Source organism: Dermacentor silvarum, chromosome 6 (assembly GCF_013339745.2).
Source record: "Dermacentor silvarum isolate Dsil-2018 chromosome 6, BIME_Dsil_1.4, whole genome shotgun sequence".
NCBI classification, from domain to species: Eukaryota; Metazoa; Arthropoda; class Arachnida; order Ixodida; family Ixodidae; genus Dermacentor; species Dermacentor silvarum.
Window position 1 is genome coordinate 184,261,962 of NC_051159.1, and position 19,361 is coordinate 184,281,322.

At 45.4% G+C, this 19,361-nt stretch overlaps 1 protein-coding gene across 2 annotated transcripts in view; it reads right to left on the reverse strand.

Moving 5' to 3' along the window:
* LOC119456530 (uncharacterized) overlaps nucleotides 1-19,361 on the reverse strand; it is a 61,973-nt gene that overhangs the window by 25,810 nt on the left and 16,802 nt on the right. For both annotated transcript variants that reach the window (XM_049669943.1, XM_037718359.2), the window contains 2 exons: nucleotides 18,583-18,647; nucleotides 10,771-10,857 (listed from right to left, as the gene is read on the reverse strand). In XM_049669943.1, coding sequence (XP_049525900.1) covers nucleotides 10,771-10,857; nucleotides 18,583-18,647 — 152 coding nt within the window. The remainder of the gene's footprint in view (nucleotides 1-10,770; nucleotides 10,858-18,582; nucleotides 18,648-19,361) is intronic.

Here is a 19,361-nt window from a genome sequence, read left to right on the forward strand (position 1 = left end):
ATAGCATTATGTTAACTCTGCTTTACTGCAGCTATAGTGCTCCCAAGTTTTCTTCATTTTTGTTTCTTTTCTCCACAAACATGGAATGAAATGTCGAACCGTCAACTAACTCAAGCCAAAGTTTTCGTGCAGTGGAATAATTTTGTGATTATTTTTGGTCTAAAACAATGTTCTTCGGAAATATGATGGCCAGATAGTGCCACAAATTTTGTAACATTTGCTTGTGTTTGTAAATATTTTTCTTGTTCTCCACTAACGTCAAGTGTCATTGAAACTCAGAGACTTACAATTATGTATTAGATATGATTGCACTCGTTAAAGAGTATGCCAATCAATGAGCAGTTTACATTTGTTATTTAAGAATGTTTGAAGCTGAATCTGTTGTCATGAGCCAAAACATATGTGAGTGACAAATAATATCATGTCTTTTCTGTGAGCTACTACAAGCTTAAAACCAGCAAGTTTTAAGCTCGGAACGTAGCATAAGCAAATCTATCGCACCGGTACATTCAGGAGTGATTACATACATAGAAAAGAAGTAAAGGTACTGAACCAAAAAGAAAGACACTCTGTAGCTTCCCAGCCATTGGTAGTAAAAAAACAAATAAATAAATGATGAGCAAATAATGGTAATCCTGATGTAATACAGCGTCTGAAATTATGTACCACTGCGTTTTGGAAAATACTTTCTAGCCCTGCCCTCTAGTACTCTACCGTATCGCAGTGAAAGTAGTAGCATTTGAACAAGGCGTGATGAGTTTGGAAGGACGAATGTGCGACATATACATGTCTTCTGAAGCGCTGACCAAGGTGTTGTGCCATTCATGCAGTCACTGTCAGCGACAAATGCGGAAACAGTAGCTTGCTGTGCTGCACTGACGTCGTGGGCTGCCGTTGTATACAGAGGCAGTGGAGGCTGGCCGATGCAAGCAACGGACGCATCACCACGTGATCAAACGCAGCCACATGAGACGAAGTACCAGTTATAATGAGACTGCTGGAAAAATGCCACAGACAAGCCAGGCAGCAAGCGTGCTTCTCAATGAGGTACGCCAGCTGAGGGAAGAGTGGCGAGGGCAATGTGTAAGAGGAGGCATGGAGCAAACGAACAGGAAAAAAAAAAAAAAAAACCGAAGAGAGACAAAAAAACGCCGCAGCAGCGTGTTGTATGTCACATGGTATCATGCGGTCAGCGGATGTGCGGGCGGCGCAGGCTTTGAATTTGCCCATGCAGCCCAGCCAATCGAGAAGCCTCAGCTCTGGCCGCTTATCAGCACTCCATACCAAATGCAGGTGCACTGTCATTATTCAGCCCTTCTCTTTGTGTGCGGCAAGTAAATACACTTGCCAACACATTTTTCGCATAAGGACCAGATCGCAAAAAAGTCTGAATAACCAGGCAAAGAAATTTTGATGGTGAAATCAATTTTGTTGTTTTTTAAAACTCCAGCACTGCGGCTCTGTGTTGTGCTTATGTGAATAATACCTATTCAAAATTTCATCACGGTTGAGGTTACAGGTACATTTCATCGCTTTATGGCCGCACACGAGGTTTCACCGGTCTTAACACTACATGCCATAGGTGCCAACTACGTGGGGGGGGGGGCGCTCTGGGGCTCGAGCCCCCTCCAATGTTTTCCGAGGAGGGGGGGGGGGGGCGCAGACAAGCGGCGATGCCGAAGCCCCCCCTCACTTCTCAAATGTCATTACCAGAGTCTCGCTACCGAAACCATTTATGTTTTCATTTGAGTTGCCTCTACATTTTCCCTTACAATGTTATTGTGGCTAAAAGCTAACTTGATCATTGTTACCATGGACGCGCACGGCTTTTATTCATACTTTCGCTTTATTTCTGAAAATCCTGACAATAGGAAAACAAGCGCATTAGAAGCACCAACGGCAGCTACCTCATCCGTATTTTTTCACTTCAACATGCAATTTTAATTTCCAGCGTGAACACCATGCACAGACACATTATATTTCAATGTGTACACAGGACAAAATTTATGATATTTTGAAAGAGAAAGAGGTAGCCAACTAACAATTATTTCTAATGATATGGATAGCCTATGTCTAGAGAATGACTATATTGCTGTATGTTCAACTTGCTACAAATTGGTTTGCGCTTTTTTGACACTGAAAAAGACCTGCAGACTTCAGTGACCCCTTCGGCAGAGTCTTTTATCAACGGTGTGTGAAATGCACGTGAATGATATGTGTCTCAGCATTGCTTCTCTTTCCAGTAGGTGATGCTAGCGACTCATGAAAAAAAAAAAAAAAAAACTTATAATAATTTACAACATTTATTGGGGATGGAAACATCGCAATGTGCATATAGAGGCCATAAATATTTATAATTAACTTAGTTTCGAACGGTTCGTACAGCCATGCAATTCACCACGGCTCTGAAAATTAGATTCATCATCATCATCTGTATATTGTTACGTGTAGCTGATGCCCAAAGCTATTTACAATTTATTTACAGGGAAGCTAGCGGAGGCCAAAATGGCGACGCTATTTCAAGTGGGAACCCGTCGTCTTCCTTCTCCGCAGTGCAGCCACAATGTGGTGGCTGTTCTGTATCATCACCCCCGGCAGTAGAAGCACCGTTGGTTCTTAGTAGAAGCAAAGTTGGTTCTTTATTCTATGACTTGCAGCTGACGATGACGCTGAAAGGTCGGCGGGGATGATTTCATACGTGACATCGGTCGCTTGTCGCACCACACGGTATGGGCCAGTGTAGTGCTACTGCAGCTTTTCAGAAAGGCCCACACGGCGGATGGGTGACCAGAGAAGCACCAGAGAACCCGGAGAAAAGTGCACGTCGTGATGGTGGCAATCATAGAGGCATCTCTGATGCTCCTGTGAGGCCTCGAGACGTGTGCGGGCGAGCTGGCGCACGTGGTCGGCGTGTGCGATCGCGTCACGGGCGCATTCAGTGGCTGAACGTGCAGGCGAGGGCAGCAAAGTGTCCAAGGGCAACGCGGGTTCTTGGCCATATAGGAGATAGAATGGTGAATAGTCGGCGGTGTCGTGACGCGATGAATCATACGCGAAGGTCACATATGGTAAATGAAGATCCCAGTCGTGGTGGTCGGCTGCAACGTACTTCGAGAGCATGTCGGTGATGGTCCGGTTGAGGCGCTCCATGAGGCCGTTGGTCTGTGGGAGTTGGCGACCGAACGGATTGCCAAAAAGGTCGTGGAGCTTCTCTTTGAAGAGCTCCCAGCTTGAGATCTCCTCTCCGTGAGTCTGGAACCATATCCGTGGAGCCGTGGAGCTCCGTCGAGGTAGAAAAGAATGTTGGCAAGCATAATAGTCGGATCCCACCTGTGACTGATGCTGACACGTTTGTATACAAGCAGAGCCAGTCGTCAACATCAGGACTGCCAACTCTGGCGAAAACACCAGGATCCTGAGGGGGGAAAACGGTGACGTAGATCGGAGCTGCAGGCCAAGACGCTTGCTTTAGATGAAGTGCCGCCAGCAGGAGCCGAAGTTGCATTGTCGCCGTTGCGACCGCTGCGAAGCTCCATGACGGGTATGGGGAACGTCCGCCTCCACCAAATTAATGTTACGTGTAGCTGATGCCCAAAGCTATTTACAATTTATTTACAGGGAAGCTAACGGAGGCCAAAATGGCGACGCTATTTCAAGCAGGAACACGTCGTCTTCCTTCTCCGCAGTGCAGCCACAATGTGGTGGCTGTTCCAAGGTAGATATACCTGGCAGCGAAGCTTCCATAGAAGCCCATACGTTCAAAACATGGCGGTTCATCGGCGGTTCATGGGGCTTAGCGCCATCTGTGTGAGGAGGGAACACTTCCGGCGGAAGAAAAAATAATGTGACGTCATATCCGTTAAAAACAGAAGTGACGTCATTTTGTTCTCAAAGGCACGAAATTTGTTTTCAGAGGCCGGCCATTACAGCTGTATATTCAAATGCTTCGCCATACGACTTGGTGGGCGTTCCGAGCTCTCATCACGGAAAGCGAGGCAGGAAAAGGTCTGCCGTACAAGGTGTCGAAATCGCATCCCTGCACTAAACATACTTTCTTTGGAGGCCGACGAACGCTTTGGGCGTAGAGTGCTCGTGCTTTCGTCGGAGGCGAAGCCTGTTGGCCAACGCTGTCGCACGAAAACAACTAAAGTGAACAATTATCTGGCGGTCGCAACTTGCTGCTTTTGACTGAACAGGTTAAGAAACAATGAAACTACCCGCGTCACCAAATTTAGGCAAACGCCGATAAGCAAAACAACACAACATGTGAGGGAGGCGTATTGCAACAGGTGAGCGTTACGAGCGCGCCTTTCTGCACACTTCAAGAGCTGCATTGCATTGCAACTGATAGCGGCGTGAATGCCCGCCGATATCGATGGGAGCTCTTGTGGTCGGAGCTGAAAAAAGGTATTTATTGATAATGATCAAGTGAAACAGAATTGTCACTTCTTTTTTCGCCATACGTATATAAAAGTGATTAGGAACTTTATTTTCGTTGAATGAATCTCTGTGTCTTTCTTTAATTATAAAGCGCTTTTTTTCTTTTCCAATGTTTGTTCCCTCCAAACATAGTTGCGCTTCAATCGCTGCTCCGATAACCACCCTTGCTGATGTCGGTGACAATTTGTTCTGAACTGCTTTTCGCCCGAAGCTTCGCGACCTATGTGAATCGACCTTGGCTGTTCCGTATCCATATTTTTATGTCCACTACAGGACAGCCTCTGTCAGCAATCACCAATTACTCCTGTCTCTTAGGCTATGCAATCTGCAACACTTGGGGCGCGGAAAAACAGCCTAAGAAGGAAGAAAGCGCGCACGAAGTTGGCAGCCATCCCTGCTCGCCCTTGATTGATGATTAATAACAATTGGATACGGCACGCGGGCCGCGTAAGCGTCAACCGCACACAGTAATTTGCAGCTGCGGCAGGGCTAGATGAGAAGACGCGTGCTCTCCTCCCCATGCGCGCATTTGATCACGTGACCTCCAACCAACCCGAATATTGCGCGCGTGGGAAGACAATGTCCATCAAGTGTTACAGCTCAGTGTTACGGGCTTTTTCTCGCACCCGCTGTGTATGGGTCGCTCACTTAATGACTTTTGGACTTTAGACGGAATATCACAGCGACTACGGCAGCGAAAATTTGCCTGGAGTGTTGATACAATTGCTGTCGCAATAAAAGGAGAAATAGAAAACAGGCATTGAGCTCGCTTCTACCGCGGCTGCGGACGTTGCAATGTGCACCGGCTACAAACACAGCATGAGCCCCAACGATAAAACCAATAGTGGGCACCTCGCTTATTGGTACTTCACCAGAACCCATCTGACGCTGAAAAGGAAGCGTATTTTCCACCATATAAGCACCAGCGGAAACATAACACTAGGCACTCGGGGAGACAGCGCACGCGAAGGGACCAGCCATCTCGGATGGCCCAAGCTTGAACTCTGCACAGATTAACTCCAAAATGAAGCGCGTGACCCATGTATGTATGGCAGAGGCAAGAAAAGTAGGAGTTGAGGACCCGTGTGTTCTAGCCGCTAGGCGAAAGAAGACTCCAAACTGCTATTAAGAAGTTTCCCCAGCTCACGTGTTTCCATCAGCGAGTGACATGTACTGCCAGAGGTTCTATGAAGTACTTGACAAAGTGCTGTCTTCGTTAAACAACAGGTATCCACCTGATATGTGGCAGCATAAGTCCTACATTGAGCAGCTTGCCATAGGGAAGGAAGACGAAGCATATACAGGGTGTTTCAGCGAACACTTTCAAAAATTCTTAAAGGTTGCCTGTGGCAGATAACACAATTCTAATTCATGAGCTGGTCTATTCGAAGAGGCGGACATTACTTGCACGAGAAATTGAAATGCATAATCAAATAATCAACAGAAATTCACTAATTAAGTTTTTAACTAATTTCTTTATGGCCCATATTGCAATTTACAAATTGTAGCCGTGGAGTTCGCAAGGCGGATCCACTTGGAACGAATTATCGGGATGACACCAGTTTCGAGATATTAATTCCCGAACTTTGCGGAGAAATGCATTGGCGTTCCAGTTAGGTTCTTAACAAAACGTCGCTTTATGCATTGAAGCACAAAATTAACTGGAACGCCAATGCATTTCTCCGCAAAGCTCGGGAACTGATATCTCGAAACTGGCGTCATCCTGAGAAATAATTCTAAGGAGATCCGCCTTGCGATCTCCACGGCGACAATTTGTAAATTGCAATATGGGCCATCAGGTAATTAGTAAAAAATTAATTAATAAATTTCTGTTAATTAGTCTATTATGCATTTAAATTTTTTGTGAAAGTAATCTCCGCCTCTTAGAGTAGACCAGCTCATTTACCCGCCGTGGTTGCTCAGTGGCTATGGTGTTGGGCTGCTGAGCACGAGGTCGCGGGATCGAATCCCGGCCACGGCGGCCGCATTTTGATGGGGGCGAAATGCGAAAACACCCGTGTACTTAAATTTAGGTGCACGTTAAAGAACACCAGGTGGTCCAAATTTCCGGAGTCCCCCACTACGGCGTGCCTCATAATCAGAGAGTGGTTTTGGCACGTAAAACCCCACAATTTAACCAGCTCATTAACTAGAATTATGCTATCTGCCACAGGCAACCTTAATAATTGAAAGTGTTCGCTGAAACACCCTGTATAACATAGTTCCATGGTGACGATCTTAAACCAGGGCGCCTGATTTTGCAGAGATATGCTGATTGACATTTTAAGCCAGCAAAGGTCGGCATCATTGCACACATTTGGGGATGTCGTGCACATGTTTATGGGGGGCAAAGGTGAACACCTGCAAAACCTTTTGCCAGAAATGAACAAGCTGAAAAAATTGCGTTGGCCACACCGGTCTTGTCAACCACATCCGAGAGGTCCTTTTCTTGCCTATGGCGACTGAAAATGTACTTGCGATTGACAACTGGACAAGCCCGTTTGAACCATCTGGCAATTTTGCACGCCCACAAGGAACTCTCTCGCAAAATCAATTTGAATAAGATTGCCGACGACTTCATTTCCAGATCAGGTGCCCGAACGAACACTTTTTCAATGATGGTGAAATCATTGCATCGGACAACGAACTGATGTCTTTAATAGGAGAGAGAAAGGCACTAACTTACAAGTCTAACCAGACCACCTGGCTTAGAAAACAACGCAAATAGTTATGAAAAGGAACAAAAATGGGGTCTATAACAGCGCAAGCAGAGTGAGGGCATTTGGGTAAGAAAAGACGCATGGTTGCGCTATTTGTAAAACTCCCTAGTCTATCTGTGCATTTTCTTTATTAATTTTTATACGTCGTATGCTGCATTTGCCGCTCAATAACACAATCTACGCTACGCTGTTCCTATATTTGCTATAGAGTCCTTTCGTGCTTTTGAGATATCGCTGTCTTATTTATTTATTTATTAACATATTTATTTATTTGGGCACCTGATAATTTTTACTCTATAATCCTTTGTTCTGCCTCCGGAAAATAAACGAAACCAGTGGCATAAGGCATGCTTTGACATGTAATGAAACAATGGCATTATGGAATCACATTATATTTATGCTAATAATTCTAGTCATAAGTTGTGTTCAGAAATTGTTATATATCGTTTAATGTTGATATATGTTATGTCTTAACTCCTCAATAACTGACCTTTCGTCAGGAAAAGATTTCTTGATTGTATCTTTTGTATTAAAACTTTTACAAGGCGTTACGTTGCTTTCTCATAGATGTGTATATGCACAAAACACATATATCTCCCTAACGTGTTTAACTGAATCCGCTTGTCGCATATACTCAACAGGTTTTTCAAATACTCATATAAGCTCGTCACATCAGTGAAGAATTTTTCGAGGTCACACGAAGTTTCCAGAGTAACTATTATTAAAGGTAATATATATATATATATTCATGGGTGGGGTTCGGAAAGCTGGTCAGACCCCCCCCCCCCCGCCGGAAAAATTAAAACTTTCTGCCTATGGTACATGCGCATATCTAGCACGCTTACAAACTTCTAGGCGTTCACGGTAGTTGCCAGCCGATCGCTCGCAAGTGCAAACCCTGCTTCATGCGTGCTGCCGTCAGTTCAACCCTCCGGCAGTCATGCCTGATCTCCATGTTTATGGGTACGAACACATGAAGAGTGAGCTTCAATCAAGCGATGGTATGCAGCCCGACACCCCAGCAGGCTAGGCCTAACCAGTGTTGACTCACCGGGAGTCGCTGACCAAAGTTTCGGTTTAGCATTGAGCAGATGAAACTCTTTGCAGTGGCCATGCAGCACTCAGAAAGCAGAGGAAGAAGGCAACGAAAGTGAGAGCACAGTCAACAGCTTGAATGGTGGCATCTTTGTTTGTGGTCGCCATATTTTTGACATCGTGCATGCGGATCAGTCTGAGAAATAGAGTGACACATCGTACGGCACCCAAAATTTCTGTCACCATTCGACATTGGTTCTATGAAGTACAGTGTAGACCACTTATACCGTAAGTCGCCCGAGTCGTGAATATCTACAATATAAGCGGTACCGCACTATAACCAAAACAACGATTTTCAAGCCCTGCACGTATGCAAAACATGTAGACCAAGCAGCCGCGCGTATCCGAAAATCGAAGCGTGCAACTGGGGTTATGCATCCGTTTAAATTTACGAATGTTGAAAGGTTAATGTCCAAGTACTTACGATCTTCGTAAGAAGCAGACAAAGTGATAATTTTTTTTTAAAGTCTCAGTTTCACCGGAAAGGCGAAGCATCAATTGCAATAGCAAATTAGTAGAGAGCTATAAGAGTAGGGATAGTAGTTTTATCAGCTGCATAAACTTGACACATTCGCTTACTAACTGAATTAACAAGCGTGGTGTGAACGTGCACAAGCAAACATGAATAGACTCGATGACCGCAGACAAACACTGTCAAAACGCGGCCGTCGCAGCGAGCGAAGCTTGTTCGTGCGGCCTATCGCTTCAACGGAAACTGAGCGGCGTAAGCACAGCGCATACAAAGGTCAGAGTCATGTGAAGATCGCTAACATACGGTGCGCACGACAACAGCGACAGCCGGCACAGGCGCGAACGCATTTGTTGGCAAAGGAGAAGGTGCCCCCCCCCTCCCTCTCTCCCGTGCTGCCTTCCCACTTTGCTCCTTTCGCGTGGGATATAGCGTCGCCAATTCCCCTTGCATCTGGTTGCAAGATACGCATGTGCCACAGCACAGTGTCGCCCCCCCCCCCCCCTCCCTCCCATATCCCCACGGCCTTTGACGCGATGGAAGTAGCACTTGCTCTCCATTGTGCATTCGCTCTCCGTGAAGCATGCACGTCCTCCGCGCACTTTCACTCGCACATACGGCACGCGGCGACGATTTTATCGCCCTTGGATTTTATCGCCCTCCTCCTCCACATCGCCCTCGTTGATCTCCTCTCCCACCGGTGGGTGCACCTCGTTGAGAAGCGTGCTCGCTACCGCCCTTGTCGGCGAGATTTTCCCGCGGAAGCCTCGTTATAACCGGTATTTCGTCTCATGCGGCTGCACTATAATCGGTATGCATATACATGGAGTGCTATAGGAAAATTAACGGGAGTCTGAAAAGACCGTACTATATCCGGTCCTACACTATAAGGGGTTACGTTATAAGTGGTCTATACTGTAAGTGGGGGTGCTGCGGGGGCAGCCAGAATAAATGAGCACGTCTAATAAATGATGTCAACCTTGCACATTCATAAATTTAAATGGATGGAAACATCCCGGACACATGCTTCAATTGTTGGATACGCGTGGCTGCTTGGTCTATACATTTTGCACGTATGCGGCCTCTGAAAAATTTGTTTTGATTATACAACATAGACCGCTTATAGCGTAAGTCGCCGGAGTCTTGAATTACAGCACTATAAGCTGTACCAAACTTTAACCAAAATAACATTTTTCAAAGGCTGTGCACATGCAAAACATGCAGACCGAGTAGTCAAGTGTGTTCATGAATCAAAGCATATGACCTGGATTTGCCCTCGCTTTTGTTGGTGAGGTGGTTCCTCCGCTACTGAACTAATTGAATTTATCAAAGTAAAATGCAGTCAGAAAAATCGTAAAGTATGACTTAACCACAACCTACAGACGTGATAGTGACAGATTGGAATGTGAATGTATGAGAAAACATAATTCTGTTACGCGGAAACTAAATACAAACCCCTATTCTAGAATTTATGCCTTCATACAGCGGCGCACCCCGGTTGGTTCAGGCGAGCACCATTCAGATGGTGCTCGCCTCCTTGGCAGCCACTCACGGAGGTCAAGTTAGAGAAAAAGAAAAAGCTGCAGTTGCTGGGAAGCCTGCCAAGCAGTCAGGAATCTTTGAATGCTATTACGTTCCACTCTTAAAGGTGAAGCTCAAGCATCCTCCAAATTTTCGTTTCGCGTGGTTGCACCATAAGCAATACATTGAGTTCTATGAGAGGATAAACGGGACTCATAAAAGACCACATTGTACCTGGTCCTGCACTGCAAGTGGTACATCTGGTCTGAGCTGTAGTGCGGATATTTGCGACTCCGGCGACTTATGCTATAGGCGGTCTACACTGTAGCAGGTTCTCTGTATTTTTTTGCAGCAAGGACAGGTGCATGTGCAGAGTTTGGCCTGCCTTCATTGGCTCAGTATTTATGTACGAATTTATCGAGAGACATACTAAATTACCCGCTATATTATATACTGCATTTGCATAAGCAAATTTTTATCAGCTCACAAACTGAGCAAGGTCAATGGCTGCAGCTGCTCACTTGCCTCCTGCAGTCTCCCTGCTGACCGGCTCCTCTGGTGACAGGAAACTGGCTGCACTGGCTGGCTTTTGCCCAGTGGGAGGAGATCATACTGCACACACAAAGAGGCAACAGCTTCAGCAATGGGATTACAGTAATGCAATGGTTCAACAGTGCCTTAACTCTTTCCACCATATCTTGTTCTTACAATTTAAATGAGTACTGATGGACTTTTTTGAAGTTGTAGAAACTGTGCCACATGCTTGTCGCATGTAAAAGGATGAGACTTAAAGTATGAAGGTTAGGAAACACTTATATTTTAACTTAATACTAACTAAAGTTGGTCTTGAATTGCCACCCTGGCACAATCAGCATCGTCATGATGTCACAACACAGAGCAAGAATTGCTAACATTGTGTATCAATATGGGGTAGGTATGATTACGTTGGTCATCAAGAATAGACAAGAGTGCTGCAGCTTCGGGCTTGCATGTGGCAGCCACGGCAATTACAGGAATACACAATTACGGTCAGTGTATCACCACGTCATGACACACCTACCTCCTGAACATCGAAACCAAAACTGGTTCATGTGCTCTGGTGACTTCCCAGTATTTTTATAGGTTTTGAAACTTCATTTAATGCAAAAAAAAAGTTACAAGTTCGAATTGTCATGTCAGTACTGCTTTAAATAAAAGCTTCGTTGAAGAGCTAATCCATTACAACTAGGCCCGATTTCTGGCGTCTCAAAGCTGCAACAAGTGCGTAGAACACTGACTCCACAAATACAACTTAGTTTTTAGAGTGCAGTTATAACACTCACCATCAAAAGTTTGTGGAATAAACTCTTCGAAATATATAGTTTATTAACTTTGGAAAGTCTGTCTCTATTTCAGATGTTCGGAATTGTGAAAATATTGTGAAATAAATGATGCTTCAAGAATCGAAATATTAGATTACTATAAGGCAGTATGATGAGTAATGCAACATTTCCAATTGACTACTTCACGGCGGATACTTTCTATATACAATCTGATTTATTTATGGAAGGGTCAAAGTAAGTCTTCATTATTGATATTGTCACATTCTACAAAAACAGCCGATCTTTAGTTGATACAAGTGTTGAGTCCGAGTCTCCAACCATCAACTGAAACCCCCCCACACACACACAAAAATAAACAAGTGTCAGAGCGTGGATTAAAGGGTCTTCATCTGCTTCTTCACTGGTATCCGTTAAAACAGGTGCTGGTGCGTGGACAGAAGCCTCTTCGTCTGCTTTCTAATTTGGTGGCGCCTGTTGCAAGGTGTGGAAATATGCAATAACGTCTTACGAATTAAAAAAGAAAAAGAAGAAACAAGTAATTTAGAATATACTACTTAGACTCTACTACGAGAACACAAGAAATGTTAAAAACAGGTGCCATGAGCACTGATCCAACAAATAGCCCATCAACTTGTGCTCAGCTAATTTAGACTTCTGATCTCTGCAAGTAGTAATGCGCATTATTCAATTTACATAATGGGCAATGTGAGAAACATTGCAGAAGCTGTCGATGAAAGGTGATCCTGCTACAACCCACGTACTCACGCCAAACCTGTCAGCTACACCGAGATAAATGATGAGTTGTGCACCTTGCCTCGTTCACGACAAAGCAACTGGGAGGTGAGGGCAGTGTAGTGAAATGCCCGTTTGAATGAAGATGCGTACATCATGCTGCTGCGAATGCTTATCACTTTCAACAAATGACAAGAATTGCGACCTCAACATAGGTTTCGTGCAAAATACTGGCGTAGCCAGAGGGGGGTCGAAACCCCCCACAAAATTTTCTGACGAACTGCCCCCCCTCCCTCTCTCCTCTTTCCCACAGAACAGAAAGTTTCAGGAGGTGTTCTCAGAAAGAGCGACATGGATGAAAGGGAAACCTTGAATGTGTGAAAGCAAGCTGAGATCTAGTGGCGGTCCGAAGGGAGGGGGGTTGTCACGGGGGCGATCTTCTCTCCCCATGCACAGAACATCGTGGCCCCACTCATGGCGCGCCTCTACCTCATTAAGGATCGCGTTAACCATAACTGCTGAGGGAGGATCATCGCTAAAAATTCCAGACACACGTAAAGATGGGACGAGCGCGTGTACAGTGGAATCTCGTTGATACGATAATATGTATATTATGTAACATATTATGTATCGATGATACATAATATGTTTTTTGTGATAATACATTTCTTTTTCTTTTCCCGATAATATGATTTCGTTGGATAATACGTTTAATGATACAATTTTCAGGTGATACGCTTTATTTTCCGGTTCCCGTGAAGATCGTATCAACGAGATTCCACTATAAAACTTGGAGACATTGTTGCTCCCAACCAGACTTTCATGTCGTCGAAGAGCTTCTCATTTCTGGTACTCGATTGAATCATTGACCACGCTACGTGGAAGAAAAGCATTCCAAAAATATTGCGACTTGCTTGTTTATAGAGATGCATAATAAGCAGCCCCTTTTTCCCCCCTTCTTTTTCTTTCCCTTGTCTGTGGCTTTCATTATGTTAATAAACTTGAGAAGAGCTGGCTGTTAGGCTAGTTTGTACAATCTGTTAAGAATGAAAACAGCGCAAAAAACGGGACAAGAAGGAAATACCTAAAGAGCGATGATTGGCGCACAGCAAAATATATCAAGGATGGGGGTGCTGGGCCAGGGAAGCTAAGAAACGGTCACACCAAACAGGTGGGAGGGCAGGTAGGTGAATGGCATCAAATACCACGCAGAAACAGAAATACACTGTAGGAATGTTAGGGGCCCCAGCGCCATTAAACAACCCAGTAAATGTTAAACAGTGCAACACTGACTAATAGAAAAGAATTTTAAGGAGAGGAGAGGAGTGAGGTGATGGATACGAGGAGGAGGGGGGCATAAAAGACGTCAAGAACAATGTTGGCGGATACAGTGGAATCTCGATGATACGAATCTCACAGGGTCACGAAAAATATTCGTATTATCCGAAATTCGGATCATCGAAACGCAAATAAAACTAGCTAATTTAAAGAGTCAGATGTGAACTCACTCAGGCACATGTACATAAAAACCATTTACAGTATAGACCACTTATAACGTAAGCGTTTATAGTGCAGAACTGGCTACAACACAGCCTTTTCCGACTCCCATTTACCCTCCCATAGAACTCCATGTATACGCATACCGCTTACAGTGCAGCCGCGTGAGACGAAATACCGGTTATAATACGGCTTCCGCAGGAAAATCTCGCCGACAAGGGAGGTAGCGGCACGCTTCTCAACGAGGTGCGCCCACCGATGGGAGAAGAGATCAACGAGGGCAATGCGGAGGAGGAGCATGAGACGTGGAGCACAAGTCCAAGGGCGATAAATATGTCGCCGCGCGCCTTCACTTACACATACGGCGCGCGCCTTCACGCAGAGCGACCGCACAGCGGAGAGCAAACGCGACCATCGCGCGAAAGGCCGTGGGGGTATGGGAGGGAGGGAGGGGGGGGCGACGCTGTGCTGCGGTACCAAATGCGTATCTTGCAACCGGGCACAAGGGTAACTGGCAACGCAATCTCCCACGCGAAAGAAGCAAAGCGGGAAGGCAGCGCGGAAGGGAGGGAGGGGGGGGGGGGGGGTCTTCTACTCTGCCAATGCGTTCTTGTACTCTGTGCCTGTGCCGGCTGTCGGTGCGGTCGCGCGCACCGTATCTTGCAAGCGATCTCCACACGGCTGTGACCTTTGTATGCGCTGTGCTTATACCGCTCAGTTTCCGTTGAAGCGATAGACCGCACGAACCTTCGCTCGCTGCGGCGGCCGTGTCCCCGCCCCCGCACCAAAATAGAAAGGGAGAAAGCGCGTGACTGCGCGCTGTTCTCTTTCGTGGCCGTTGGTGGGGCGGCGTTTATTCGTATCAACCAACGTGGCTCGAAAATCAATTCGTAACAACCGTTCTCTATCACGTTGCAAAGTAATGGAGCTCGGCCGGGATTACAGAATAATTCGTATCATCCGGAAATTCGTATTAGCCGTGATCGTATCACCGAGAATTCACTGTAACTATGGACATAGGAAGAGCGTTTGGTCACTGCCCGATTGCTCAACACCTGATGGCCGTGGCCAGTCCCCTAGCTGAGGATCATCTACCCCGTCGTATGTGCTGCGGAGAGCCCATCCTAACTAAACGTCTCAGCAATTTCCAGAATAGCCGGGTATCAGGAGACATGACACTTTCAAGTCTCTCGGAGCTACTGGTCCTTATTTTACTGCGAACTACGCATGCTGTAAATTTCAAAAAGGCTTGTAAACAGGAAGCAGCCCTGCTTCAACTGTCTGCCTCATCAATTCCCGAGTGTGATCAAATAACAATATGCGTTGAGTGATGACTACAATACCATGATCGCAAGTTACTTCCAAACATCTCTTCAAACAAATCGGACAGCAGGTCACCGAAAGGGAGTAAAACTTGCATCATGTGACACTATCGAAGTTCAAGCGCAAAGCTTTGTTGCTGTATTTTAAAATCTAGAATAATATTGACCCTTTTCGCGGAGCAGTTTGTTTTAGAGAAACGAGATGGCGCTCACGGCGGCGCGCCATACCTCTCCTCAGCGACCGCGCACGAATACGAAACCACTACCGCTTCTACCTTGCTTCTGTGCGATCAGCTGTCGGAAATGCAACTGAGTTTTCGCTAACACACTGTGCTCCAATCATGCTAGATTGAATCATGTGGATTGAAGATGTGTGCAGTAGTTGGCTGCAAAAATAGCGACTGGCATGTTTAAGGAATAGAATGACTGTGTGGCGAAGTTCGCGGACCGCTGCTGAAACTGTCCGAACGTGTTACCGGCATTTCGTGATGTAAGGCTTTCTTCGAGGATACAGAAATTTGCTGATCCGCCAGCCTTGTATCGCTAACCTTCAAAGAAAGGGCTTCATCCCCAGAACGTCGGCAAGGGTGAGTACCACTCGTTAAACAATTACAAAGGGAGTATCGCCGCTTCCTGTCATAGTAAGTTTCGCACACGTTATCTATATACATTTGTCCCAAATGGCAGGAAAACTTACGCCCACTCTATCGCCAACGTATCGAGAATAAGTTAATGGGCGCACACTTAAATATATGCGCACTGTATACGCACAATAAATGACGAACTACACCTATGGCGCACGAATGGTCCAAGCTGAATGTTTCGTGACGGTCCACAAGAGTAAGCGAGTTACTAGCTGTAATATATATTTGCTACAAGGTATCACAATGTACAAAACAGCTACGTTTCAAGCCTTGCGCGCAGCAAGAACAAATCTATTGGAACTGAGCACACCCGCGAGCGATTAAGCAGAAAATAATCAGATAGTGTCCGCACCGAAGAACTTCACTGAGTCAGAAACTGACAAGCCACTGCTTCAAAATATTTGCCGAATAAAGAACAAAAAGCAAAACACAATAATCCTGACTGAATTCATAATCGTAAAGCTTGGATAGCTTGGAATACATATGTAGCCCCGCTTCTAGAACAAGCACCATATACGCTGCTTGCGCCGTTTGGACATAGCTTAATCAGCTCCGAAAGTGCTTTTGCATGTTCTCTGAAGCTGTGATCGAAGCTTCGTGTCGTCCACCTAGTCACCGTCTACGATATCTCCGACAACAGAGGTTTTCTAAGCCGCGCCGACACTTCCATTGTAAACAAGGAGGCAACGGAAGCAGTGGAGGCAAGCAATGGACGCGTCACCACGTGATCAAACATGGCAGCATCCACGGCATTGCCGCAAAAAGGGTCAATAGCATGCCCACAACGCCGAGAGCGCGACTGATAGGCGACTTGAAAAATTGTTCCCGCCCTCGTCTGTATGTAGCCATAGATGTACCACTCATTAGAAGATCTGGTTAGAACACAACGGTTATCTCCACCGTTACCTGGGCTACAACAAGTCTGGGCTGTAAAACGCAAACAAGAAGACAAACGATAGTGCACTGTCTTGTTTTTGTTTGGCCCCGTTCTTAGCGCTGTTCGTTTTTCCAAGTCAGTTACCAGCTACAGGTCATTAACATATACATTATATACATTAAATGCATCAATTCGTAAACGAAATTTCAGTTTCTTTTAATACCATCATTTTTTAAAACTAGCGTAAGGATGATAGCATAATTTGATGCGAAGTGGCTGCATGCTTTAGCAATAAAAAAAATCACAGCATATCCACGGGGTGAATGATGATGAGTGGGCGAAGCTCCGGAGGGAATCATTGGATCTCCCGCTTAAGGGGACGCTAGCACAAACGCGTTAGAAACGTGCAGTACTCTCTAGTAAGGGGGAGCGGCCACAGCGTCTTACGCAGCCATTTACACATGCCGGAACGTGCACCGTGTTTGCCGACGCCATCACATGACTGCTGAGAGAGTATACCCCCCGTATTCATAAACGCTCCTCGACTTGAACTTGACTTGCCACCGCCTTGGGCAGCGTGTTCGAAACGCGTTGAAGGTAAGGCGGAGAGGCCACAGCGTCTTACACCAGCTTCTTACACGGGCCGTAACGCGCTAGCACAAACGCGTTAGAAACGCGCTAGAAACGCGGCCTTTCGTTAATGTTGGGTATTTATTGCCATCGTGGTGCGGGTGTCCATGTCCGGTTCGTGGCGTAGTGGGCTAACGCCGCGCGCTCGGAAGCGAGGGGTCCCTGGTTCGATTCCGTGCTACGGACACAACTTCGGAATTTTTTTTCTCATTTTTCTCAGACTGGTTACACACTACTACTACGACGACGGGGACGAACGGGTGCCGCTATAAGGAGCTTCGCCCCTAAAACTTTTATCAGAAGTTAAACAAAGTGTTGTTTCGGCAATGTAAAAACGTGCATCCTTGTTAAAGCATTCTTGCTTGAATGCAAGGAGTGCCAAGAGTTTGTCTTTGCATGATCTACAACCTCCATATATATATATACATACAAAGGAAGTATTTCTTCGGATCCAGTGTTTCATAAGTTAAAAGAAGTGCAGGCGCACGTAGAAAAACAAAACATTTTAATTTCGACGTTTTGGCCGGGGTCCGGCCTTCATCAAGAGGCGACTTGAAAAATTGTTCCCGCCCTCTTCTGTATGCAGCCGTGGATGTAGCACTCATTAGATGATCTTGTTGGAACACAACGGTTATCTCCACTGTTACCTGGGCTACAACAAGTCTGGGCTGCAATGAGGAAGTCCTCTTGATGAAGGCTGGACCCCGGCCGACATGTTGAAATTAAAATGTTTTTGTTTTTTTACGTGCACATGTACTTCTTTTAACTTATATATACTTTTGCCATTTTTGTGCAGTAGTGGCAAGGAATACATCACAAAATTTAAGCTTAGGGTAAATTGATAAAGTGGAAGCTTGGGCAAGTTGGTGATTCAATATCGACATGTCTGCAGAGCGCAAAAGACGAGGACAGAAGAAAGAACACAACACAGGTGCTGACTTCAACTAAGCTCTATTTGCGAAACTGCCAGAACTATACACTTTAGACATGAGCAAAAGTAATAAAAACTTTTGCATGATGTCACACATCTTGTGAACCCCTATCGCATCACAGCCAGATACTTGATTTCCTTTTTAGTGAGAGCAATAGACGGCATGCTGATGCAAAGGTCACCCAGCCGCTGTATCTTGTCAGCCTCTATGATTTCACGGGTAAGCTCTCCAGCATTCTGGAGCACCAAGGGTGCAATTGGAACACCAACACAGCCTGTAATCAGCTGCATGGCTGGTACACTTTTGACAAAGGGTATCTACCACAGAATAAACAGCAATGTCCAGAGTGGCATGTGTAAATAACAAAGTGGAAGAGCTCACTTGACACTGTCTTCCATGTCGATTTGAGGACACCTTCTTTGCTATGTCCTTGGCTAAGGCAGCATCTGTGAAAGCAATTGAATTGAGGACACAAGGCAAGCCCAAAGAGAGTCTATCAACACCTCTTGAAAGTACTTTCTACTGGAACATAGATACATTAAACTAACGTTTGCAATTCTACAATTTATATTTCTCTTGAAACATGGGGAAGGTCACTGCAGGAGCCGTGTTCGAGGCACTGCACCCAAGGGCTACATTTATCTGCTGCCAAGTGCATGACAAGTTGCATAGCAGATAGGTAATAACGACAAAATAAAGAATAAAATGCAAAACCAGAAATATATTTTTTCATCATCACCAACAAAGTGTTCAGACCCACCTACAATGCTTGGCTCTCCAAGAGGAAGCCATGCAAGGTGATGCAATGTTTAAGTGGAAGTAAAGGCAAACACTGCCGTGTTCGATTAAATCGTGCTGCACTCAATGTAGCAAGTTGTATTTAATATGCCGTTGTTCTCCACTGTACTCATTCATGTATGAGCACACCGCACCCTTTAAGCTGTCATTTTGTTAATCATCATTAACCTTATGTGCACTCCCTTCATTTGACGCTCTGTGCCTGCTACTTTACTGTCAGGAAGGCTATCGTGGCACACAGAGGCATGCATCAGATTTGTGGCAGGAAAGTACTGATCACACAGCAACAAAGAAAAAAGAATGCACAGAACATTGATTAAGATTATTGTTGTGAGCCAAAATCGCGCACAAAGAGCTGTACA